Genomic DNA, 26,222 nt, shown 5'->3' with positions numbered 1-26,222 from the left:
ACTGCCACCAGAGGGGACAGTGGGTGTCAGTGACACCGTGGGTGGCACAGGTGACACAGGAAGCCGTGGGGTGGTGTCAGCACGGAGGGGACACGGGGGTGGCAGCGGCCACAGGGGACGGGGCGGTGACACGCGAAGCTGTGGGTGACACGCGAGGACGCGGGGGACGTGTCCCACTGGTGACACGTGAGGCCACGGGTGACATTTGGTCTCATGGGTGACACGCGAACCCATGGGGACACCTGAACCACAGGAGGACATGGGTGGCACTGCGGGTCCCTTGGGAGCCTGGTGACAGGGACCTTGTGCCAGGTGTCCCCATGCCAATGTCCCCATGCCAATGTCCCCATGCCAGTGTCCCCGTGTCAGTGTCCCCGTGTCAGTGTTCCCGTGTCAGTGTCCCCATGCCAGTGTCCCCATGCCAATGTCCCCGTGCCAATGTCCCCGTGCCAATGTCCCCGTGCCAGTGTCCCCATGCCAGTGTCCCCATGCCAATGTCCCCGTGTCAGTGTTCCTGTGTCAGTGTCCCCACGCCAGTGTCCCCATGCCAATGTCCCCGTGCCAATGTCCCCGTGCCAATGTCCCCATGCCAGTGTCCCCATGCCAGTGTCCCCATGCCAATGTCCCCGTGCCAATGTCCCCGTGTCAGTGTCCCCATGCCAGTGTCCCCGTGCCAATGTCCCCATGCCAGTGTCCCCATGCCAGTGTCCCCGTGTCAGTGTTCCCGTGTCAGTGTCCCCACGCCAGTGTCCCCGTGTCAGTGTCCCCATGCCAGTGTCCCCATGCCAATGTCCCCGTGTCAGTGTCCCCATGCCAGTGTCCCCATGCCAGTGTCCCCGTGCCAATGTCCCCATGCCAATGTCCCCGTGCCAATGTCCCCGTGTCAGTGTTCCCATGCCAGTGTCCCCATGCCAATGTCCCCGTGCCAATGTCCCCGTGCCAGTGTCCCCATGCCAATGTCCCCATGCCAGTGTCCCCGTGTCAGTGTCCCCACGCCAGTGTCCCCATGCCAATGTCTCTGTGTCAGTGTCCCCACGCCAGTGTCCCCATGCCAATGTCTCTGTGTCAGTGTCCCCACGCCAGTGTCCCCACGCCAGTGTCCCCGTGTCAGTGTCCCCACGCCAGTGTCCCCATGCCAATGTCTCCGTGCCAGTGTCCCCATGCCAATGTCCCCGTGTCCCCCCAGCCCACATCGAGGTGATTCCCTGCAAGATCTGCGGGGACAAATCCTCCGGGGTGCACTACGGGGTCATCACCTGCGAGGGCTGCAAGGTGACACGGGGACGCGGGGGGGACAGGGGACACGGGGGGGACAGGGGACACGGGGGGGACAGGGGACACGGGGACATGGAAGGACATGGGGACAGGCGGGGGATAAAAGGGGACATGAGGATATGAGAATATGGGGACATTGAGGACAAGGGGACATTGGGGATATGAGGAGATATGGGGACAATGGGGGACACTGGGGACATGAGGGGGGATGTGGGGACCTTGGGGAGCCAGGGGACATGGAGGGGACGTGGGAGGGACAAGGGGGACGTTGGGACATGGGGGATGTGCGGGGGGGTTTGGGGAAATAGGGACATGGAGGAATCTGGGGACAATGGGGGACATGGGGACATTGGGGACATGGGCACAAAGAGGGACATTGGAGATATGAGGCGATATGGGGACATTGGGGACATGGAGGAATCTGGGGACAATGGGGGACGCTGGGGACACGAGGGGGGACGTGGGGACCTTGGGGAGCAGGGGGACATGGGGGGGACAAGGGGGACATTGGGGACAAGGAGGGGCATGGGGACATGGGGGGTGTGTGGGGGGACTTGGGGAAATGGGGACACGGAGGAATATGGGGACATGGGGGGACATGGGGACATTGGGGACATTGGGGACATGGGCACAAAGGGGGACATTGGGGATATGAGGCGATATGGGGACATTGGGGACATGGTGATATGGGGGAACTTGGGGACATGGAGGAATCTGGGGACAATGGGGGACGCTGGGGACACGAGGGGGGACGTGGGGACCTTGGGGAGCAGGGGGACATGGGGGGGACAAAGGGGACATTGGGGACATTGGGGACAAGGGGGAACACGGGAACATGGAGGAATATGGGGACAATGGGGGACACTGGGGACATGAAGGGGGATGTGGGGGCCTTGGGGAGCAAAGGGACATGGGGACATTGAGGACGCAGGGACATTGGGGACATTGGGGACATGGGGATCTAGGAGATGTGGGGGGACTTGGGGACATGAGGACACGGACGAACATGGGGACAATGGGGGACATCGGGGACATGAGGACATGGGGACACTGGGGACATGAAGGGGGATGTGGGGGCCTTGGGGAGCAAAGGGACATGGGGACATTGAGGACGTGGGGACATTGGGGACATGGGGATCTAGGAGATGTGGGGGGACATTGAGGACATGGGGACATCGAGGACGTGGGGACATTGAGGACGCAGGGACATTGGGGACATTGGGGACATGGGGATCTAGGAGATGTGGGGGGACTTGGGGACATGAGGACACGGACGAATATGGGGACAATGGGGGACATCGGGGACACGAGGACATGGGGGGGGACATGGGGACCTTGGGGAGCAGAGGGACAAGGGGGGACATTGGGGCACGGGGGACGTGTGGGGTACGGGGACATTGGGACAGGGGCTGCCGCGGGTGGGTGTGGGGACACGGCGGGTGACACTGGTGCCACCGGTGCCACCGCAGGGCTTCTTCCGGCGCAGCGAGCGGCGCGGGCCGAGCCTGGCCCCGTGTCACCGCGGGCAGCGCTGCGACATCGACCGCGCCACCCGCACGCGCTGCCAGCACTGCCGCCTGCAGAAGTGCCTGCGCCTCGGCATGTCCCGCGACGGTGGGTGACAGCGCGGGGACACTGGGGACACCAGGGACTGTCCCTTGGGACACTGCTCTGTGAGCCTGGGGACATCGCTCTGCCCCTGGGGACATCGATCTGTGCCCTTGGGGACACCACCCTGCGCCCTGGGGACATCGATCTGTGCCCTTGGGGACAGCTGTACCCCCTGGGGGACATCGCCCTGCGACCCTGGGGACAGCTGTACCCTCTGGGGACATCGCCCTGTGACCCTGGGGACAGCTGGAACCCCTGGGGACATTGCCCTGTGACCCTGGGGACAGCTAGACCCCCCTAGGGACATCAATCTGGGACCCTGGGGACACCACCCTGCGCCCTGGGGACATCGATCTGTGCCCTTGGGGACAGCTGTACCCTCTGGGGACATCGCCCTGCGACCCTGGGGACAGCTGGAACCCCTGGGGACGTCGATCTGTGCCCTTGGGGACACCTGGACCCCCTGGGGACACTGCCCTGTGATCCTGGGGACATCGATCTATACCCCTGGGGACAGCTGGACCCACCCCTGGTGTCCCCGCATTTGGGGACACCTGTCCCTCCACAGCTGCCGACACCTGTCCCTTCCCTTGAGGACACTTGTCCCCTGTCCCTGCGCCACCTGAGGACACCTGTCCCCTGTCCCTTCCCTTGAGGACACCTGTCCCCTGTCCCTTGTCCCTGTGCCACCTGAGGACACCTGTCCCCTGTCCCCTGTCCCTGTGCCACCTGAGGACACCTGTCCCCTGTCCCTTCCCTTGAGGACACTTGTCCCCTGTCCCTGTGCCACCTGAGGACACCTGTCCCTTGTCCCTGCGCCACCTGAGGACACCTGTCCCCTGTCCCTTGTCCCTGCGCCACCTGTCGCCGCCCGAGGTGTACCTGGGGAAGGGCCGGTGCCGCTCGGTGTCCCCGGTGTCACCCGCTGTCCCCTGTGTCCCCTGTGTCCCCGCAGCCGTCAAGTTCGGCCGCATGTCCAAGAAGCGGCGGGACCGGCTGCAGGCGGAGGTGCTGGAACAGCTGGAAAAGAACCGGGACCAAAACCGGGACCAAAACCGGGACCAAAACCGGGAACAAAACCGGGAACAGACCCGGGAACAGACCCGGGAACAAACCCGGGAACACCGGGACCAAACCCGGGACCACCGGGAATGGCCGGAAAACCGGGAAAAATGGGAGAAATGGGAAAAAGGGGAAAAAGGGGAGAAACGGGAAAAGCGGGATCAGGACCGGGCGGCCCCGGTGCCACCGCAGCCCCCGCCGTCGGGGCGCTGTCCCCCGCTGTCCCCCGCTGTCCCCGCGGGCTGTCCCAGCAGGGCGTGGCCCGCGGAGGAGGCGACAAGGAGGGGACAGGACGGGGACAGCGCGGGGACAGCGGGGACGGGGCCGGTGCCTCTGCCCGGTGCTGGCGGCGTCCCGGAGTCACCGGCGGGGCTGGAGATCGGTGAGTGGCACCGCGACTGTCACCTAAGGGGGTGGCGGTGTCACCTGTTCGGGCAGGGGTGGTGGCGCCTCGGGATGTCACCTGTGGGTGCTCCGCGGTGGTGGCGCCGCCTCTGTCACCCCCAGCTGCCACCACGCTGGTGGCTCCTTGCCCATCGAGGCCACACACCGGGGCCACCCTCCCTGTCCCCACGGCTGTCCCCAAGCCCTGAATGTCCCCTCGGAGCTGCTGACAGCGTCCTGCTGTCACACCGTGCCACCCCTGTGTCCTGCTGTCACACCAGTGTCCTGCTGTCACACCGTGCCACCCCTGTGTCCTGCTGTCACACCAGTGTCCTGCTGTCACACCGTGCCACCCCTGTGTCCTGCTGTCACATCAGTGTCCTGCTGTCACACCGTGCCACCCCTGTGTCTTGCTGTCACACCAGTGTCCTGCTGTCACACCGTGCCACCCCTGTGTCCCCTCAGAGCTGCTGACACAGAGTGTCCTGCTGTCGCACCGTGCCACGTGCCACCCCCGTGCCGAGGACATCCAGGGCCACCGCTGGGCCACCTTCAGCCCCGAGGAGATCCGCGCCTACCAGAGCCAGGTGACACGGCTGTCCCCAAGGGTGGGTGACACGGGGGGTGACACGGCTGTCCCCAAGGGTGGGTGGGTGACACGGCTGTCCCCAAGGGTGGGTGACACGGGGGGTGACACGGCTGTCCCCAGGGTGGGTGGGTGACACGGCTGTCCCCAAGGGTGGGTGACACAGGGGTGACACGGCTGTCCCCATGGTGGGTGACACGGGGGTGACGCAGCTGTCCCCAGGGGCAGGTGACATGGCTCTGTCCCCAGTGTCGGTGACACGGTTGTCTCCAGCGGTGACATGGGGGTGACACGGCTGTCCCCAGGGGCGGGTGGGTGGCACGGGGGTGATGTGGCTGTCCCTAGGGTGGGTGACACGGCGGTGACATGGCTGTACCCAGCGGTGACACGGGGGGTGACACGGCTGTCCCCAGGGTGGGTGGGTGACACGGGGGGTGACACGGCTGTCCCCAGGGTGGGTGGGTGACACGGGGGTGACACGGCTGTCCCCATGGTGGGTGACACGGCTGTCCCCAGGGATGGGTGGGTGACACGGCTGTCCCCATGGTGGGTGACACGGCTGTCCCCAGCAGTGGGTGGGTGACACGGGGGTGATGTGGCTGTCCCCAGCAGTGACACGGGGGTGACATGGCCGTACCCAGCGGTGACACGGGGGTGACACAGCTGTCCCCAGCGGTGGGTGGGTGACACAGTTGTCCCCAGCGGTGGAACGGGGGTGACACGGCTGTCCCCAGGGTGGGTGGGTGACACGGGGGGTGACACAGCTGTCCCCAGGGTGGGTGGGTGACACAGCCATCCCCAGCGGTGACACGGGGGTGACACAGCTGTCCCCAGGGTGGGTGGGTGACACAGTTGTCCCCAGCGGTGGAACGGGGGTGACACGGCTGTCCCCAGGGTGGGTGGGTGACACGGGGGGTGACACGGCTGTCCCCAGGGTGGGTGGGTGACACGGCCGTCCCCAGCGGTGGCACGGGGGTGACACGGCCGTCCCGCAGCCCATGGCGGCCATGTGGCAGCGCTGTGCCCGTCGTGTCACCGAGGCCATCGAGCGCGTGGTGGAGTTCGCCAAGCGCCTGCGCGGCTTCCGGCAGCTCGGCCAGCACGACCAGATCGTCCTGCTCAAGGCGGGTACGCGGCCACCGCCGTGTCCCCGTGGCACTGCCACCGACCCAGGGCCACCCCGGGCCATGGTGCGCGCTCACACGGGCCATCGTCACCAGCCCCAGGGACACCGCGACCCCTTTGCCACCACCCCCAGGGCCACCCCATCTCATTGTCACCACCCCCAGGGCCACCCCATCTCATTGTCCTCACCCCCAGAGCCACCTCACCCCAGTGTCCCCAGCCCCAGGGACACCGTGACTCCTCGTCACCAGCCCCATGGCCACCCCACCTCAATGTCCCCAGCCCCAGGGACACCCTGTGCCCTTGTCCCCAGACCCAGAGCCACTGTGACCCCTTGCCACCACCCCCAGGGCCACCCCATCTCATTGTCCTCACCTCCAGAGCCACCTCACCCCATTGTCCCCAGCCCCAAGGCCACCCTATGATATTGTCCCCAGCCCCAGGGCCACCGTGACCCATCGTCACCAGCCCCATGGCCACCCCACCTCAATGTCCCCAGCCCCAGGGCCACTGTGACCCCTCGTCACCAGCCCCAGGGCCACCCCATCTCATTGTCACCACCCCCAGAGCCACCTCACCCCAGTGTCCCCAGCCCCAGGGACACCCTGTGCTCTTGTCCCCAGACCCAGAGCCACTGTGACCCCTTGCCACCACCCCCAGGGCCACCCCATCTCATTGTCACCACCCCCAGAGCCCCTCACCCCATTGTCCCCAGCCCCCGGGCCACCGTGACTCCTCGTCACCACCCCCAGAGCCACCTCACCCCATTGTCCCCAGCCCCAGGGCCACCGTGACCCCTTTGCCACCACCCCCAGGGCCACCCCATCTCATTGTCACCACCCCCAGGGCCACCCCATCTCAATGTCCCCAGCCCCGGGGCCACCCTGTCCCCTTATGACAATCCCCTGTGTCCCACAGAGGTGACACTCCCCAAAGTCCCCCCCCCCCCCCCACCCTCCCTGCGGAGGTGACAATCCCGTGTGCCCCATGGGGAGGTGACAGTCCCCAAAGTCACCTCCATCCTCCCCGGTGAGGTGACAGTGCCGTGTGTCCCACGGGGAGGTGACAATCCCCTGTGTCCCGTAGCGAGGTGACAATCCCGCGCGCCCCACGGGGGAGGTGACAGTCCCCAAAGTCCCCCTCCACCCTCCCTGTGGAGGTGACAGTGCCGTGTGTCCCATGGGGGAGGTGACAGTCCCCTGTGTCCCGTAGCGAGGTGACAATCCCGCGCGCCCCACGGGGGAGGTGACAGTCCCCAAAGTCACCTCCATCCTCCCCAGTGAGGTGACAGTGCCGTGTGCCCCACGGGGAGGTGACAGTCCCCTGTGTCCCGTAGCGAGGTGACAATCCCGCGCGCCCCATGGGGGAGGTGACAGTCCCCTGTGTCCCGTAGCGAGGTGACAATCCCGTGTGCCCCATGGGGGAGGTGACAGTCCCCAACTCCCCCTCCACCCTCCCTGCCGAGGTGACACCGCCCGGGGCCACCCCCCGCCGCCCCCCCCCGTGGGCGGTGTCGGTGTCGCCGGTGCCAGCAGCGCTGTCCCCTCCCCGTGCCATGGTGACAGGTGCCATGGAGGTTGTCCTGCTCCGCGTGTGCCGCGCCTTCGACGCCGCCACGGGCACGGTGCTGTTCGAGGGCAAACTGGCGGGGCCCGAGCTCTTCCGCTCGCTGGGTAGGGCGGCGACACTCGGGGACACCTGGGGGCGCTTGGGGACAGCGGTGACACCGCCGCGCTGTCCCCAGGGTGTCCCGAGCTCGTCGCGTCCGTGTTTGATTTGGCGCGGGGGCTGAGCGCGCTGCGCTGCTCCGAGAGCGAGCTGGCGCTGCTGAGCGCGCTGCTGCTGCTCAACGCCGGTCAGCCGCTGTCCCCGAGTGTCCCCGAGTGTCCCCGAGTGTCGCTCAGTGTCCCCCTGCTGTCCCCACCCCCTGTCCTGCTCCGTGTCCCCGCCCCGTGTCCCCGTGTCCCTCCCTGGGAGCTCCCCAAATCTGAAATGGGGTTTGGCCTTAAGCGGGGCGGGCGGCGGGGTGTCCCCAAGGTGTCCCCAAAGTGTCCTCACGGTGTCCCCAGAGTGTCCCTAAGGTGTCCCCAGGGTGTCCCCAGGGTGTCCCCATAGTGTTCCCAAGGTGTCCCCAAAGTGTCCTCACGGTGTCCCCAGAGTGTCCCTAAGGTGTCCCCAGGGTGTCCCCATAGTGTTCCCAGGATGTCCCCGGGTGTCCCTAAGGTGTTCCCGGGGTGTCCCCAAGGTGTCCCTGAAGTGTCCCCAAGGTGTCCCCAGGGTGTCCCCAGAGTGTCCCTAAGGTGTCCCCAGGGTGTCCCCATAGTGTTCCCAAGATGTCCCCGGGTGTCCCTAAGGTGTTCCCGGGGTGTCCCCAAGGTGTCCCTGGAGTGTCCCTAAAATGTCCCCAGGGTGTCCCCAAGGCGTACCTAAGGTGTCCCCAGGGTGTCCCCAGGGTGTGACTAAGGTGTCCCTAAGGTGTCCTCAGGGTGTCCTTAAGGTGTCCCTAAAATGTCCCCAGGGTATCCCCAGGGTGTCCCTAAAGTGTCCCCAAGCTGTTCCTAAGGTGTCCTTAAGGTATCCCCAGGGTGTCCCCAGGCTGTCCCCCACAGTGTCCCCAAGGTGTCCCCACTCCCCTGTCCCTGTCCCCATCCCGCTGTCCCCACATCCCCGTCCGTGTCCCCACGCCCTGTCCGTGTCCCCCACATCCCTGTCCCTGTCCCTGTCCGTGTCCCCACACCTCTGTCACTGTCCCCACATCCCTGTCGGTGTCCCCACGCCCTGTCCGTGCCCCCTGTCCCTGTCCCCACACCCTGTCTGTGTCCCTGCGGTGTCCCCATGCCCCTGTCCCTGTCCCTGTCCGTGTCCCCACACCCGTGCCCGTGTCCCTCTCCGTGTCCCCATCCCGCTGTCCCCACTCCCTGTCCCTGTCCGTGTCCCCACCCCTGTCGGTGTCCCCGCGCTGTCCCCACGCCCCTGTCCCTGTCTCCACTCCTGTCCCCGCTGTCCCCACACCCTGTCCCTGTCCCTGTCCGTGTCCCCAGCCCTGTCCCTTTGTGTCCCCACACCCTGTCCCTGTCCCTGTCCGTGTCCCCAGCCCTGTCCCTGCTGTCCCCAGGCCCTGTCCCTGTCCCCAGCCGTGTCGGTGTCCCCGCTGTCCCCATGTCCGTGTCCCTGTCCGTGTCCCCATGTCCGTGTCCCCATGTCCGTGTCCCTGTCCGTGTCCCCACCGTGTCCCCGCTGTCCCCAGGCCGGCCGTGGCTGCAGGACCGCCCGCGGGTGGCGCGGCTGCAGGGACAGATCGATGTCGCCTTCCGGGGGCTGCTGCGCCGGACCCGCCGCGAGGGGATCCTGCCACGGGTGGGGACACCGGGACACCGGGGAGGGACACCGGGGAGGGACACCGGGACACCGGGGAGGGACACCGGGGAGGGGACACGGGGACATCGAGGGACACAGGGACACGGGGGGGTCACCGGGACATCGAGGGGGACACTGGGGGGGATGCGGGGGACACGGGGGGACACCGGGACATCGGGGAGGGGACACGGAGACATCAAGAGACACCGGGGAGGGGACACCGGGACACCGGGGATACTGGGGTGGGGACACCGGGACACCGGGGCGGGAGAGACCGGGGACGGGACACAGGGACATCGAGGGACACGGGGATACCGGGGAGGGGACACCGGGACAGCGGGACACCGGGAAGGGGACACGGGGGAGACACCGGGGAGGGACACCGGGACATCGAGGAGGGGACGCCGGGACGCCAAGAGACACCGGGGAGAGGACACGGGGACATTGGGACATCGGGGAAGGGACACTGCGGAGGGGACACTGAGACACACGGGGACATCGAGGGGGACACAGGGGACACGCGGGGGACACAGGGGGACACAGAGGAGGGGACACCGAGACACCGGGGACACCGGGGAGGGGACACGGGGACATCGAGGGACACGGGGCGGACATCGGGGAGGGGATGAGGGAGGAGACGGCGACACCGGGGAGGGGACACGGCGACACCGGGGAGGGGACACGGGTGTCCCTGGGGATCTTTGGGCATGGTGGGGACAGGACGAGGGTTTGGGGACATTGGGGGCGACCCTGGGTCGGGGCGTCCCTGCCCATGTGTCACGCGGTGTGCCCGCGGTGTCGCAGCCGTGTCCTCGGGTGTCCGTGGGGTGTCCCAGCCGTGTCCCCGCGGTGTCCCCGCCGTGTCCCCGCCGTGTCCCCGTTTGTCCCCGCGCTGTCCCAGCCGTGTCCCCGCCGTGTCCCCGTTTGTCCCCGCGCTGTCCCAGCCGTGTCCCCGCGTGTCCCCGCGCTGTCCCAGCCGTGTCCCCGCCGTGTCCCCGTTTGTCCCCGCGCTGTCCCCGCCGTGTCCCCGTTTGTCCCCGCGCTGTCCCAGCCGTGTCCCCGCCGTGTCCCCGCAGCTGCCCGCCCCGGGCCGGCTCCGCGCTCTGTGCTCGCAGCACCTGGAGCAGGTTCAGGCTTTCCGCCGCCTGCACCCCGCGGGGTTCTCGGCCGCCTTCCCGCCGCTCTACCGGGAGCTCTTCGCCCCCGACGCCGCCGATGGCCCCGCCGGGACCCGCTGAGCGCCACCCGGGCACCGCCGGGATTACCGGGATTACCGGGACCGCCCCCGCACCTGGGGGTGCTCCCACCCAGACACCTGCCGGGAATGCGGCGGCGTTTGAGGGCAATAAAGGCGTTTTTGGGGACCGCGCGTCCGTGGGCTCCGTTACGGGGACACGCGGGGACACCGGGAGCGGCGTTAGAGCCCCGCCGCGCTCAGCGCTCCGAGTTTCTATAGGCTGTTGTGCCTGTCACTCAAATTAGGAGGCGGGGATTTGAATTTTCTGGCTCGCTGATTGGTTTGTCTCCACGCTACTCGCCGCTGATTGGCTGCTTTATTCCCGTTTTTTTCCCGCCCCCGCATGTGGGAGGTCTCGCGGGATTGGCCGCTGCTCCGCAGGCGCTGATTGGGTGGGAGCCGTGCGGGGCCGCGCTGTGATTGGCTGGGAGGGGAGGAGCCGCGATGTGATTGGTGGAGAGCGGCAGGAGGCGTGACCAGCGGCGGGGCGCGGGAGGCGGCGGCGGCACCGGGGCCGCAGCGGGCCCGAACCGGGGCCGGGCCCGAACCGGGGCCTTTCAGGGCCGGGCTGGGCCGAGCCGGGGTCGCTGCGGGGCTGGGGGGCGGCCCTGGCACCTGCAGGTACCGTGGGACCACCGGGGGCGCGCGGCCGAGGCGGCTGCAGGGGCTCCGCTGCCGCTGCACCGGGCCCGGGGCCTGCACCGGCGCGCCCGGAGCCGAGCCCTCCGTGAGGGGGCGGGTGGGGAGTCCCCGGGGTGGGGGTGCAACGCGGCCCGGCCGCACCGGGAGCTCCCGGTGGGCTCCCGGTAACCCCCGGTAACCCTCCGGTAAAGCCCGGTAAAGCCCCGTCCGCAGCCGCCATGGCGGGACGGGGCCCCGTGCACAGCCTGAGCAGCCTGCAGAAAACCGCCCTGCTGCTGGGCGTCCCGGCCGCCGCCACCGTGCTCTACATCCTGTACCGGCGCTACCGGGAGAGCCGAGGTGGGTCCGGGTCTCACACCGGGGCCTGGCCCGACCCCCCCCGGGACCACCGGGAGCTCACTCGGGGCCCTCCGCGGGGAGGGGGAGCCCGCGGGAGCCGCTTTGCCCGCCGGGAATTCCCGTGTGAGCTCCTCCCTGTCCCTTTGGGGACACCCTGGGGACACCCTGGGGACCCTTTGGGGACACCGTGGGGAACTTGGGGACCTTTGGGGACACCGTGGGGACATCGTGGGGACCCTCTGAGGACACTCTGGGGACACCCTGGGGACCCTTTGTGGACACCAGAGGAACTTGGGGACCTTTGGGGACACCCTGGGCAGCCTTTGGGGACACCCTGGGGAACTTGGGGACCTTTGGGGACACCCTGGGGACACCCTGGGGACCCTTTGGGGACACCCTGGGCAGCCTTTGGGGACACCGTGGGGACATCATGGGGACCCTCTGAGGACACTTTGGGGACACCCTGGGGACACCCTGGGGACCCTTTGGGGACACCCTGGGCAGCCTTTGGGGACACCGTGGGGATATCGTGGGGACCCTCTGAGGACACTTTGGGGACACCCTTGGGGACCCTTTGGGGACACCTTGAAGACTCCCTGGGGACACTCTGGGGACACTTTTGGGACCCCAACGGGAAGCGCCTTTTTCCCCATGGAATTCCCCGTACCCTGTTTGTCACCCCCGTCCCCGGGGACGTCCCCACCGCTCGGTGTCCCCTCGGTAACCCAGCCGTGTCCCCTCAGAGGCGCAGGTGACACTGGTGGCAGACGAGGGGCTGGAGGTGACGGTCAGGGTGCCCCGCACGGCGCTGAAGTCGCTGATCGGCCGCCGGGGGGCCACCATCAACCAGGTGGGGACAGCTGGGGACACTGGGGACACTGGGAGGGCTGGGGGCAGCACTGGGGGCACTGGGAACACTGGGGGAACTGGGGGTACTGGGAGCACTGGGGGAACTGGGAACTGGGGGGACTGGGAACACTGGGAGTGCTGGGAACTGGGAACACTGGGGGAACTGGGGGGACTGGGGGTACTGGGAACACTGGGGGAACTGGGAACTGGGGGGACTGGGGGTACTGGGAACACTGGGGGAACTGGGAACTGGGGGGACTGGGAACACTGGGAGGGCTGGGAGTGCTAGGGGAACTGGGGGAACTGGGAGTGATGAGGGACTGGGAGTGCTGGGGGAACTGGGGGAACTGGGAGTGATGAGGGACTGGGAGTGCTGGGGGAACTGGGAACACTGGGAGTGCTGGGGAACTGGGAGTGCTGGGGGAAATGGGGGAACTGGGAACACTGGGGGAACTGGGAGGGCTGGGGGCAGCACTGGGGGGACTGGGAGGGCTGAGGGAACTGGGAACTGGGGGGACTGGGGGAACTGGGAACACTGGGGGAACTGGGAACTGGGGGGATTGGGAACACTGGGAATGCTGGGAGTACTGGGGGAACTGGGAACACTGGGGGAACTGGGGGGACTGGGAACACTGGGAGTGCTGGGGGAACTGGGAACACTGGGGGAACTGAGGGGATTGGGAACACTGGGAGCGCTGGGGGAACTGGGCACACTGGGAGTGCTGGGAGGGCTGGGGGCAGCACTGGGGATTCTGGGAACACTGGGAGTGCTGGGAGTACTGGGGGAACTGGGAGGGCTGGGGGCAGCACTGGGGGAACTGGGAACTGGGGGGACTGGGAACACTGGGAGCGCTGGGAGTACTGGGAGAACTGGGAACACTGGGGGAACTGAGGGGATTGGGAACACTGGGAGTGCTGGGAGGGCTGGGGGAACTGGGAGTGATGAGGGACTGGGAGCGCTGGGGGAACTGGGAACACTGGGAGTGCCGGGAGTGCTGAGAACACTGGGGGAACTGGGAACACTGGGAGTGCCGGGAGTGCTGGGGAACTGGGAACACTGGGGGTGCTGGGGAACTGGGAGTGCTGGGGAACTGGGGGCACTGGGGGAGCTGGGAACGCTGGGAGTGCTGGGGGCACCGGTAGTATGGGGAGCACTGGGAGCATTGGAGATACTGGGGGAACTGGGAGCACAGGAAGCACCAGGAGTGCTGGGAGAACTGGGAGCACCAGGAGCTCAGAGAGCACTGGGGGAACTGGGAGTGCTGGGAGTACCAAGAGCACTGGGGGAACTGGGATGATTGGGAGTGCCAGGAGCATTGGGGGAACTGGGAGCACTGGGAGCTCAGGGAGCACTGGGGGCACTGGGAGCACTGGGGGCACTGGGAGAACTGGGAATACCAGCAGCACCGGGAGTGCTGGGAACACTGGGGGAACTGGGAGCACTGGGAGAGCTGGGGGGATTGGGAGCACTTGGGGCACCAAGAGCCTTGTGGGAACTGGGAGTACTGGGGGCACTGGGAGCACTGGGAGCACTAGGAAGGACTGGGAGCACCGGGAACACTGGGAGCACGGGGAATACTGGGAGCACTGAAGGAACTGGGAGTACTGGGAGCACTGGGAGTACCAGAGGCATTGGGAGCACTGGAGACACTGGGGGCACTGGGAGCACTGGGGGCACTGGGAGCACTGGGGGAACTGGGGGCACTGGGAGCACTGGGAGCACTGGAGGAACTGGGGAAACTGGGAGCACTGGGGGCACTGGAGGAACTGGGGGCACTGGGAGCACTGGGGGCACTGGGAGCACTGGGGGCACTGGAGGAACTGGGGGCACTGGGAGCACTGGGAGCACTGGGAGCACTGGAGGAACTGGGGGCACTGGGAGCACTGGGGGCACTGGGAGCACTGGGGGCACTGGGAGCACCGGCAGCACCAGGAGTGCCACCTCCTCACCGTCGCCGCAGCTGAGGCAGGAGACGGGAGCGCAGATCGAGGTGGAGGTGGAGGAGGAGGAGGAGGAGGAGGAAGGGCAGTCGCTGGTGCAGATCTCGGGCTCGCCGGGCCAGGTGTGCCGGGCCAGGGCGGCCGTGCTGCGCATCGTGGCCGACAGCGCCCCCGTGGCCGAGCAGCTGCGCGTGCCCCAGCGGGCCGTGGGCAGGATCATCGGTACGGGGCACCCCGAAACCTGGGGGGAGCTTCTGTATCCCCAAATGCTGTGGGGAACCCTCCATAGCCACAGGGACACCGCAAATCCCACAGGAACCCCAAATCCCCGAGCAGCTGCCTGTGCCCCAGCGGGCCGTGGGCAGGATCATTGGTACAGGGCACCCCAAAACCTGGAGGGAACCTTCTGTATCCCCAAATCCTGTGGGGAACCCTCCATAGCCACAGGGACACCCCAAATCCCACGGGAACCCCAAATCCCAGGGTACTGAACAGCTCCATGTGCCCCAGCAGGCTGTGGGCAGGATCATCGGTACAGGGCACCCCGAAACCTGGGGGGAGCTTCTGTACCCCTGGGACACCCCAAAATCCTGAGGGATCCTTCTGTACGCCCTGGGACACCCCAAATCCCACGGGAACCCCTCCATAGCCACAGGGACACCCCAAATCCCAGGGTACCGAGGAGCTCCATGTGCCCCAGCAGGCTGTGAGCAGGATCATCGGTACGGGGCACCCCGAAACCTGGGGGAAGCTTCTGTATCCCCAAATCCTGTGGGGAACCCTCCATAGCCACAGGGACACCCCAAATCCCACGGGAACCCCAAATCCCAGGGTACCAAGGAGCTCCATGTGCCCCAGCAGGCTGTGGGCAGGATCATCGGTACAGGGCACCCCGAAACCTGGGGGGAGCTTCTGTACCCCTGGGACACCCCAAAATCCTGAGGGATCCTTCTGTACGCCCTGGGACACCCCAAATCCCACGGGAACCCCTCCATAGCCACAGGGACACCCCAAATCCCAGGGTACCGAGAAGCTCCATGTGCCCCAGCAGGCTGTGAGCAGGATCATCGGTACGGGGCACCCCGAAACCTGGGGGAAGCTTCTGTATCCCCAAATCCTGTGGGGAACCCTCCATAGCCACAGGGACACCCCAAATCCCACGGGAACCCCAAATCCCAGGGTACTGAACAGCTCCATGTGCCCCAGCGGGCCGCGGGCAGGATCATGGGTACGGGGCACCCCGAAACCTGGGGGGAGGTTCTGTACCCCTGGGACACCCCAAAATCCTGAGGGATCCTTCTGTACGCCCTGGGACACCCCAAATCCCACGGGAACCCCTCCATAGCCATAGGGACACCCCAAATCCCAGTGTGCTGAGCAGCTCCATATGCCCCAGTGGGCCATGGGCAGGATCATCGGTACAGGGCACCCCAAAACCTTGGGAGAACCCCAATCCCAAACTCCCCATGCCCAAAGCCCCTTTCCCTAGCCCTCATTCCCTCCAAAACCACAAGGACACCCCAAACCCTGGGAGAACCCCAATCCCAAAGCCCCTTTCCCAGCCCTCATTCCCTTTAAGCACCATGGGGAACCCTCCATAGCCACAGGGACACCCCAAATCCCAAAGGAACCCCAAATCCCAGGGTACTGAGATGTGCCCCAGAGGGCCGTGGGCAGGATCATCGGTAGGGGACACCCCAAAACTTGGAGGGAACCTTCCACAGCCCCAAATCCCACAGGGAACCCTAAATCCAGTGTGCTGAGCAGCTCCATGCGCCCCAGCGGGCCGTGGGCAGGATCATTGGAACGGGGCACCCCAAATCCCAAGGAAAACCTTCTGTATCCCCAAATCCCACGGGGAACCTTCTGTAGCCCCTGGGACACCCCAAATCCTGGGTGAACCCCCAATCCCCAAACCCCCTTCCCACCCCCAAACCCCTTTCCCCATCCCTCATTCCCTTTGACCCCCACCCCGAACCCCCTCTCCGCGTTCGTTCCCCACGCCGGCTCCGCTCCCGGTTCCCCGCAGGCCGCGGCGGCGAGACCGTGCGGGCCATCTGCCGCAGCTCCGGGGCTCGCGTGGAGTGCGGCGCCCACGACCCCGACGGCAGCCTGGCCCCGCTGCGCGTCATCCGCCTGCTGGGGACGCGCGCCGAGGTGGAGGCGGCCAAGGTGAGCGCGGATCCGCCCTTCCGGGGGGGCTCCTTCGCCCCCTGGGAGCCTCCTCATCCTCCTCCCGGTGCTCCCGGTAGAAGCTGATCATGGAGAAGCTGTCGGAGGACAAGGCGTTCCGCCGGGAGCTGGCGCAGGCGGCGGCCGCGCGGTGCCCGCGGAAGCAGCCCCTGGGCAGCCGCCGGGAGCCGCCGGTGCCGCCCGCCGCCGGTGCCCCCGGGAGCGCCGGCGGGGGATGGCAGGAGTGCTGGGATGCGGAATGGGCGCCGGCGGGCGGCGCCGGAACGGCGGCGGGGAGCGACGGGATGGAGCAGGAGGCGGAGATGGGGAGTGGGGAGCGCCGGGACGCGGGAATGGAGCCCCGGGATGCGGGAGAGGAGCCCCGGGAGCTCCGGGATACCGGAGAGGAGCCGCCCGTGGCCAAGTTTGAGGGTGAGAGCGGAGCTGGGGCGGTTCCCGATGGGGATTTTGGGGCGGGGATGGATTTCCTGGGGATTTTGGGATCTGGGGAGGGATTTTGGGCAGTTCCCTCCATGCTTCCAGTGCCTTTCCCAGAGGGATTTTGGGGGGTTCCATCCATCCATCCATCCATCCATCCATCCATCCATCCATCATGTATCCATCCATCCATCCATCTGTACATCCATCCATCCATCATCCATCCATCCGTCATCCATCCATCTGTACATCTGTCCATCCATCCATCCATCCATCATCCATCCATCCATCCATCATCCATCCATCCATCCATCACCCATCCATCCATCCATCCATCATCCATCCATCCATCCATCCATCATCCATCCATCCATCCATCACCCATCCATCCATCCATCCATCCATCCATCATCCATCCATCATCCATCCATCATCCATCCATCCATCATCCATCATCCATCCATCCATCCATCATCCATCCATCCATCCATCCATCCATCATCCATCCATCATCCATCCATCCATCCATCCATCCATCCATCCATCCATCCATCCATCATCCATCCATCATCCATCCATCCATCATCCATCCATCCATCCATCATCCATCCATCATCCATCATCCATCCATCCATCATCCATCCATCTGTACATCTGTCCATCCATCATCCATCCATCCGTCATCCATCCATCTGTACATCTGTCCATCCATCCATCATCCATCCATCCATCCATCCATCCATCATCCATCCATCATCCATCCATCCATCCATCCATCCATCCATCCATCCATCCATCATCCATCCATCCATCCATCCATCCATCCATCCATCCATCCATCATCCATCCATCCATCCGTCATCCATCCATCTGTACATCTGTCCATCCATCCATCATCCATCCATCCATCCATCCATCCATCCATCCATCCATCCATCATCCATCCATCCATCCATCCATCATCCATCATCCATCCATCCATCCATCCATCCATCCATCCATCCATCCATCCATCCATCATCCATCCATCCATCCATCATCCATCCATCATCCATCCATCCATCATCCATCCATCTGTACATCTGTCCATCCATCCATCATCCATCCATCCATCCATCCATCCATCCATCCATCCATCCATCCATCCATCCATCCATCCATCCATCCATCATCCATCCATCCATCATCCATCCATCATCCATCCATCCATCCATCCATCCATCCATCCATCCATCCATCCATCCATCCATCCTGGGATCTCCTGTGCCTTTCCCGCAGAGATTTTGGGGGATTTGGGGAGATTTTGGGGGTTCCCTCCCCCCCAAAATGTGCCTGTCCCAGTGGGATTTCAGGGCTCCTCCATGCTGTGGTTGTCCTGGTAGGATTTGGGGTAGATTTCAGTGGATTTGGGATGGATTTCAGTGGATTTTGGGTAGATTTGGGGTGGATTTTGGGTAAATTTCTGTGGATTTGGGGTGGATTTCAATGGATTTTGGGTAGATTTCAGTGGGTTTGGGGTGGATTTCAGTGGATTTTGGGTGGATTTCAGTGGATTTTGGGTGGATTTCAATGGATTTCAGTGGATTTGGGGTAGATTTCGGGTAGATTTCAGTGGGTTTGGGGTGGACTTCAGTGGATTTCAGTGGGTTTTGGGTGGATTTCAGGTAGATGACAGTGGATTTGGGGTAGATTTCAGTAGATTTCAGTGGATTTGGGGTAGATTTCAGTGGATTTCAGTGGATTTGGGGTAGATTTCAGTGGATTTGGGGTAGATTTCAGTGGATTTCAGTGGATTTGGGGTAGATTTCAGTGGATTTGGGATGGATTTTGCATGGATTTCAGTGGATTTTGGGTGGATTTCAGTGGGTTTGGGGTGGATTTCAGTGGATTTGGGATGGATTTTGCGTGGATTTCAGTGGATTTTGGGTAGATTTCAGTGGGTTTGGGGTGGATTTCAGTGGATTTTGGGTGGATTTCAATGGATTTCAGTGGATTTGGGGTAGATTTCGGGTAGATTTCAGTGGGTTTGGGGTGGGTTTCAGTGGATTTCAGTGGGTTTTGGATGGATTTCAGGTAGATGACAGTGGATTTTGGGTAGATTTTGGGTAGATTTCAGTGGATTTCAGTGGATTTTGGGTAGATTTTGGGTAGATTTCAGTGGATTTCAGTGGATTTTGGGTAGATTTTGGGTAGATTTCAGTGGATTTTGGGTGGGTTTCAGTAGATTTCAGTGGATTTTGGGTAGATTTCAGTGGATTTGGGGTAGATTTCATGGATTTCAGTGGCTTTGGGGTAGATTTCATTGGATTTCCGTGCTCTGGGGCTGCCCCAGTGCCCAGCCCAGATTTCAGTTTCCCTGCTGACGAGCACCTGGACGTTTACGTGTCGGCGGCCGAGAGCCCCGGGCACTTCTGGATCCAACTGCTGGGCACGAGGAGCCTGCAGCTGGACAAACTGACAGCTGAGATGGGGCTCTTCTACCAGAGCAGCCCCCCCGTGAGTGCCCTGTGTCCCCTCTGTGTCCCCTCAGTGTCACATGTGTCACCTGTGTCCCCTCTGTGTCTCCTCTGTGTCCTCTCAGTGTCCCCCATGTCCCAGCACTGGCCAAGTTCATGGCCAAGATGGGGCACTTCTACCAGAGCAGCCCCCCCGTGAGTCCCCTGTGTCCCCTCTGTGTCCCCTCAGTGTCACCTGTGTCCCCTCTGTGTCCCCTCAGTGTCCTCTCAGTGTCCCCCACGTCCCAGCGCTGGACAAGTTCATGGCCAAGATGGGGCACTTCTACCAGAGCAGCCCTTCCATGAGTCTCTTCTGTCACCTCTGTGTCCTCCCAGTGTCCCCTCTGTCCCATCTGTGTCCCCTCTGTGTCCCTCACCATGTTCCTCTGTGTCCCAGCACTGTCCCCTCTGTGTTGCCTCTGTCCCCCCATGTCCCCTCTTGTCCCAGCACTGTCCCCACCATGTCCTTGTCCCCTTGTCCCTGCTGTCCCAGCCCTGTCCCACCAGGCCCCCCTGACTGTCCCCATGTCCCTGCTGTCCCCTCATGCCCCTCCCATGTCCCTTGAGTGTCCCCATGTCCCTTCCATGTCCCCTGACTGTCCCTGCTGTCCCCTCATGCCCCTTCTGTGTCCCCGTGTCCCCATGTCCCAGCACTGTCCCCACCATGTCCTTTACCCCCTGTCCCCATGTCCCTGTGTCCCTCCCTGTCCCCTGACTGTCCCCATGTCCCAGCACTGTCCCCACCATGTCCTTTACCCCCTGTCCCCATGTCCCTGCTGTCCCAGCACTGTCCCTTCATGCCCCTCCCATGCCCCCCTGACTGTCCCCATGTCCCTCCCTGTCCCCTGAGTGTCCCCGTGTCCCTGCTGTCCCTTCATGCCCCTCCATGTCCCCTGACTGTCCCCATGTCCCTCCCGTATCCCCTGACTGTCCCCATGTCCCTGCTGTCCCCTCATGCCCCTGACTGTCCCCTGAGTGGCCCTGTGCCCCTCCCTGTCCCCTGACTGTCCCCGTGTCCCTGTGCCCCTCCCTGTGCCCTGACTGTCCCCATGTCCCTGCTGTCCTTTCATGCTCCTCCATGTCCCCTGACTGTCCCCGTGTCCCTGCTGTCCCAGCCCTGTCCCACCATGTCCTCCCCTGAGTGTCCCCGTGTCCCTCCCTGTCCCCTGAGTGTCCCCGTGTCCCTCGCTGTCCCCTGAGTGTCCCCGTGTCCCTGCTCTCCACGCCCTGTCCCACCATGTCCTCCCCTGAGTGTCCCCGTGTCCCTCGCTGTCCCCTGAGTGTCCCCGTGTCCCCAGGTGCCACCCCCGTGCGTGCAGCCCGGTGCCATCGTGGCGGCGCCGTACCTGGACGATGGCGAGTGGTACCGGGCGCGGGTGTTGGGGACACTGGACAGCGGCCACCTGGACCTGTACTACGTGGACTTTGGGGACAACGGCCAGGCCCCCCCCGAGGCCCTGCGCGCCCTCAGGTGTGCGGGGGGTGGCGCCGTCCCCGTCCCCTGGCGCGGTGGCCCTGTCCCCAGGGAGTGCCACCGCCGTGTCCTTGCAGGAGCGACTTCCTGAGCCTGCCCTTCCAGGCCATCGAGTGCAGCCTGGCCGGGATTGTCCCCAACGGTGAGAGGGGTGGCACGTGGCACTGTCACCTGCTGGGGTGGGACAGCACTGTCACCTGGGGTGGGACAGCACTGTCACCTGCTGGGGTGGGATGTGGCACTGTCACCTGCTGGGGTGGGATGGCACTGTCATCTCGTGGGGTGGGACAGCTCTGTCACCTGGGGTGGGACATGGCTCTGTCATCTCCTTGGGTGGGACAGGGCACTGTCACCTCCTGGGGTGGGACAGCTCTGTCACCTCATGGGGGGTGGGACAGGACACTGTCACCCTCTGGGGGTGGGACAGCACTGTCACCTTGGGTGGGACAGCTCTGTCACCTGCTGGGGTGGGACAGCTCTGTCACCTTGGGTGGGACAGCTCTGTCACCTTGGGTGGGACAGCACTGTCACCTCCTTGGGTTGCACATGGCACTGTCACCTGGGGTGGGACAGCTCTGTCACCTCTTGGGGGATGGGACATGGCACTGTCACCCTCTGGGGGTGGGACAGCTCTGTCACCTCCTTGGGTGGGACACGGCACTGTCACCTGGGGTGGGACACCTCTGTCACCTCCTGGGGCTGGCACATGGCACTGTCACCTCCCAAGGGTGACACATGTCCCCATCTCCTCTTGGTGTGGCACATGGCCCATCCTCAGGCCATGTCACCGCTGTCCCAGTGTGCCTGGTGTCCCAGTGTCACCGCTGTCCCCGGTGTGTCCCAGTGTGTAACCACTGTCCTGGTGTCACCACTGTCCTCCTGTCCCAGTGTGTCCTGTGTCACGGTGTCCCTGCTGTCACCGCTGTCCCCGGTGTGTCCCCCACAGGTGGCTCATGGCAGCCCTGGAGGAGTTTGACTGTGTCATTGTCCCCATGTCCCTGTGTCATTGTCCCCATGTCCCCACAGGTGGCTCGTGGCCCGCGGCCGCCCTGCAGGAGTTTGAGTGTCCCTGTGTCACTGTCCCCACGTCCCAGTGTCACTGTCCCCATGTTCCTGTGTCACTGTCACAGTGTCCCCATGTCCCAGTGTCCCAGTGTCACTGTCCCCATGTCCCTGTGTCACTGTCACAGTGTCCCCATGTCCCAGTGTCACTGTGTCACTGTCCCCATGTCCCAGTGTCACTGTCACAGTGTCCCCATGTCCCCACAGGTGGCTCGTGGCCCGAGGCCGCCCTGCAGGAGTTCGAGTGTCCCTGTGTCACTGTCCCCATGTCCCAGTGTCCCTGTGTCACTGTCCCCATGTCCCTGTGTCACTGTCACAGTGTCCCCATGTCCCAGTGTCACTGTGTCACTGTCCCCATGTCCCAGTGTCACTGTCACAGTGTCCCCATGTCCCAGTGTCACTGTCACAGTGTCCCCATGTCCCCACAGGTGGCTCGTGGCCCGAGGCTGCCCTGCAGGAGTTCGAGTGTCACTGTGTCACTGTCCCCATGTCCCAGTGTCACTGTCACAGTGTCCCCGTGTCCCCACAGGTGGCTCGTGGCCCGAGGCCGCCCTGCAGGAGTTCGAGTGTCACTGTGTCACTGTGTCACTGTCCCCATGTCCCAGTGTCACTGTCACAGTGTCCCCGTGTCCCCACAGGTGGCTCGTGGCCCGAGGCCGCCCTGCAGGAGTTCGATCGCCTCACGGGCTGTGCCCGGTGGGCGCCGTTGGTGGCTCGGATCTGCAGCTACGGCCCCGCGGGGCCCTGCCTGCGCCTCTACAGCCACTGCCAGGGACAGGTCGGTGCCAGCTGCCACCAGCTGTCACCCAGGGCCACCAGAAATGTCCCCAGGGCCACCGGGTCACTAGAACTGTCCCCCGTTCCTGGTGTTCCCAGAGCCGCGGGCAGGTGTCTCACCAGGGTCACCAACTGTCCTCAGAACTGTCCCCAAGTGTCACCAGAACTGTCCCCAGGTGTCCCCAAGTGTCACCAGAACTGTCCCCAGGTGTCCCCTTTCCTGGTGTCCGCAGTGACATGGACAGGTGCATCACCAGGGTCCCCAAGTGTCCCCAGGGTCACCAGAACTGTCCCTCAGTGTCCCCATTCTTGATGTTCCCAGTGACACGGGCAGGTGTGTCACCAGTATCTCCAGATGTCACCAGGTGTCACCAGAACTGTCCCCAAGTGTCCCCAGGGTCCCCATTCTTGATGTTCCCAGTGACACGGGCAGGTGTGTCACCAGTATCTCTAGATGTCACCAGGTGTCACCAGAACTGTCCCCAAGTGTCCCCAGGGTCACCAGAACTGTCCCTCAGTGTCCCCAGGGTCACCAGAACTGTCCCCAAGTGTCCCCAGTGTCCCCATTCTTGATGTTCCCAGTGACACGGGCAGGTGTGTCACCAGTATCTCTAGATGTCACCAAGTGTCACCAGAACTGTCCCCGAGTGTCCCCAGGGTCCCCAGAACTGTCCCCAAGTGTCACCAGAACTGTCCCTGAGTGTCCCCAGGGTCCCCAGAACTGTCCCCAAGTGTCACCAGAACTGTCCCCAGGTGTCCCCTTTCCTGGTGTCCGCAGTGACATGGACAGGTGCATCACCAGGGTCCCCAAGTGTCCCCAGGGTCACCAGAACTGTCCCCAAGTGTCCCCAGGGTCCCCATTCTTGATGTTCCCAGTGACACAGGCAGGTGTGTCACCAGTATCTCTAGATGTCACCAGGTGTCACCAGAACTGTCCCCGAGTGTCCCCAGGGTCACCAGAACTTTCCCCATTGTCCCTATTCCTGGTGTTCCCAGCTACAAGGACAGGTGTGTCCCCAGGGTCACCAGAACTGTCCCCAAGTGTCACCAGAACTGTCCCCAAGTGTCCCCAGGGTCACCAGAACTGTCCCCAAGTGTCACCAGAACTGTCCCCAAGTGTCCCCAGGGTCAGCATTCCTGGTGTTCCCAGTGACATGGACAAGTGTGTCACCAGGGTCACCAGAATTGTCCCCAGGTGTCCTCACAACTGTCCCCATCCCTGGTGTTCCCAGACCCACACAGAGGTGCCACCAGAGTCAGCAAGTGTCCCCAGAACTGTCCCCAAGTGTCCTCAGGGTCATCCAAACCGTCCCCAGTGTCCCCATTCCTGGCGTTCCCAGAGCCATGGGCAGGTGGGCCACCAAGTGTCCCTGTGTCTCCTCACAACTGTCCCCAAGTGTCCCCAACATCCCCAGGGTCACCACAACTGTCCCCAGGTGTCCCCACTCCTGCTACTCCTAGAACCACGGACAGGTGTGTCACCACAACTGTCCCCAAGTGTCCCCAGTGTCCCCAGCTGTCCCCAGGGTCACCACAACTGTCCCCAGTGTCCCCAACATCCCCAGCTGTCCCCAGGGTCACCACAAGTGTCCCCAGTGTCCCCAACATCCCCAGCTGTCCCCAGGGTCACCACAGGTGTCCCCAACATCCCCAGCTGTCCCCAGGGTCACCACAGCTGTCCCCAAGTGTCCCCAGCTGTCCCCAGGGTCACCACAGCTGTCCCCAAGTGTCCCCAGTGTCCCCAACATCCCCAGCTGTCCCCAGGGTCCCCACAGCTGTCCCCAAGTGTCCCCAACATCCCCAGCTGTCCCCAGGGTCACCACAGCTGTCCCCAAGTGTCCCCAACATCCCCAGCTGTCCCCAGGGTCCCCTCAGCTGTCCCCAGGTGTCCCCACAAGTGTCCCCACGCCTGGCGCTCCCTGTGCCACAGCCAGGTGTGTCCCCAACTGTCCCTGTGTCTCCTCACAACTGTCCCCAAGTGTCCCCAACATCCCCAGGTGTCCCCACTCCTGCTACTCCTAGAACCACGGACAGGTGTGTCACCACAACTGTCCCCAAGTGTCCCCAGTGTCCCCAACATCCCCAGCTGTCCTCAGGGTCACCACAACTGTCCCCAAGTGTCCCCAGTGTCCCCAGCTGTCCCCAGGGTCACCACAGGTGTCCCCAACATCCCCAGCTGTCCCCAGGGTCACCACAACTGTCCCCAAGTGTCCCCAGCTGTCCCCAGGGTCACCACAGCTGTCCCCAAGTGTCCCCAGCTGTCCTCAGGTGTCCCCACAAGTGTCCCCACGCCTGGCGCTCCCTGTGCCACAGCCAGGTGTGTCCCCAGCTGTCCCCTCACGCAATTCCCGCCATTCCCCGTCCCCTCCTTGTCCCCGGTGTCCCCGCAGAGCCTGGACGTGGCAGCGGAGCTGGTGCGTTTGGGCTACGCCGTGCCCGAGGAGCCCCCGGTGAGCTGCTCCCGGTACCGGTGTCCCAGTGTCCCCATGTCCCGGTGTCCCCATGTCCCGGTGTCCCCGTGTCCCGGTGTCCCCATGTCCCCGTGTCCCGGTGTCCCCATGTCCCGATGTCCCCGTGTCCCGGTGTCCCCATGTCCCCGTGTCCCGGTGTCCCCGTGTCCCGGTGTCCCGGTGTCCCCATGTCCCGGTGTCCCCGTGTCCCGGTGTCCCCATGTCCCCGTGTCCCGGTGTCCCCGTGTCCCGGTGTCCCCTCGCGGTGTCCCGGGAGGGCTCATCCCGCTCTTCCCGGCAGGACGATCTCGGCGGCGCCGCCACGCCGAGCCCGGCGGAGCCCGGGGACAGCCCCGGCCCCGCGTCCTGCCTCAGCGTGCCCGGTGAGCCCGGCGTGTCCCGGTGACGCCGTTCCCGGTGCGCCCCCGGAACGGTGTCGGGACCCCGCTGACCCCTCCCCGCTCCCGCAGCCGCCGCCGCCGCCGTGCCCGGGGACGCCGTCACGGTGAGCTGAAGCTGCCCGGTGCCACCGGGAGCCGCTCCCGGTGCCGCCGTCCCGGTAACCGGAGCCGCTCCCGGCGCCACCACCGAGTGCCCTCTCCGGAGCCCTCCGGGAGGCCGCACCGACAAATCGCGGGGATCTCCGCTTGTGCCTCTTGTCGGGACGCGACACACCGGGGCCGAGGGCCGGCGGTGCCCCTTCCGTTACCGGGAGTTCCCGGTTCCCTCGCATTGTTTTGCTGTTCCGTTGCACTAATTGTGGTTCTGAGTTAATAAAGTTGAAGGTTTCTCAGCGCTCCGTTCTCGCCGCGGCGGCTCCCAACGGGAACCGGGAGCAGGCGCGCCGCGGGCAGCCCCCGGTGGGGTCCTTGCGCTCCGGTACGCGCCTCCTGCGCAGGCGCGCCGCGGGCAGCCCGGGCGAGCTCTGCGCAGGCGCAGTGCGGGC

General features: G+C 64.7%; 2 protein-coding genes across 2 annotated transcripts; both read left to right on the top strand.

Annotated features, from left to right (window-relative positions):
• Positions 1 to 232: 232 nt before the first annotated feature.
• On the top strand, positions 233 to 10,667 carry RORC (RAR related orphan receptor C). The gene is made up of 10 exons (XM_059490055.1): positions 233 to 263; positions 1,187 to 1,272; positions 2,745 to 2,889; positions 3,842 to 4,330; positions 4,798 to 4,919; positions 5,914 to 6,046; positions 7,609 to 7,716; positions 7,788 to 7,898; positions 9,291 to 9,400; positions 10,477 to 10,667. The coding sequence occupies exons 1-10, from the start codon at positions 233 to 235 to the stop codon at positions 10,636 to 10,638; spliced, it is 1,497 nt and encodes a 498-aa protein (XP_059346038.1). The 3' UTR covers positions 10,639 to 10,667.
• Positions 10,668 to 11,413: 746 nt separating this feature from the next.
• TDRKH (tudor and KH domain containing) lies at positions 11,414 to 26,075 on the top strand. The gene is made up of 12 exons (XM_059490054.1): positions 11,414 to 11,618; positions 12,362 to 12,468; positions 14,429 to 14,630; positions 16,438 to 16,580; positions 16,661 to 17,012; positions 19,351 to 19,514; positions 20,812 to 20,984; positions 21,065 to 21,129; positions 22,688 to 22,827; positions 25,217 to 25,276; positions 25,578 to 25,659; positions 25,747 to 26,075. Exons 1-12 carry the CDS (start codon positions 11,498 to 11,500, stop codon positions 25,788 to 25,790), a joined length of 1,653 nt encoding a protein of 550 aa, XP_059346037.1. The 5' UTR covers positions 11,414 to 11,497; the 3' UTR covers positions 25,791 to 26,075.
• Positions 26,076 to 26,222: the final 147 nt, after the last annotated feature.

Source organism: Ammospiza nelsoni, chromosome 28, assembly GCF_027579445.1.
Source record: "Ammospiza nelsoni isolate bAmmNel1 chromosome 28, bAmmNel1.pri, whole genome shotgun sequence".
NCBI classification, from domain to species: domain Eukaryota; kingdom Metazoa; phylum Chordata; class Aves; order Passeriformes; family Passerellidae; genus Ammospiza; species Ammospiza nelsoni.
Note: the sequence above shows the minus strand (reverse complement) of the source record. Positions and strands in the feature narration are given on the sequence as shown.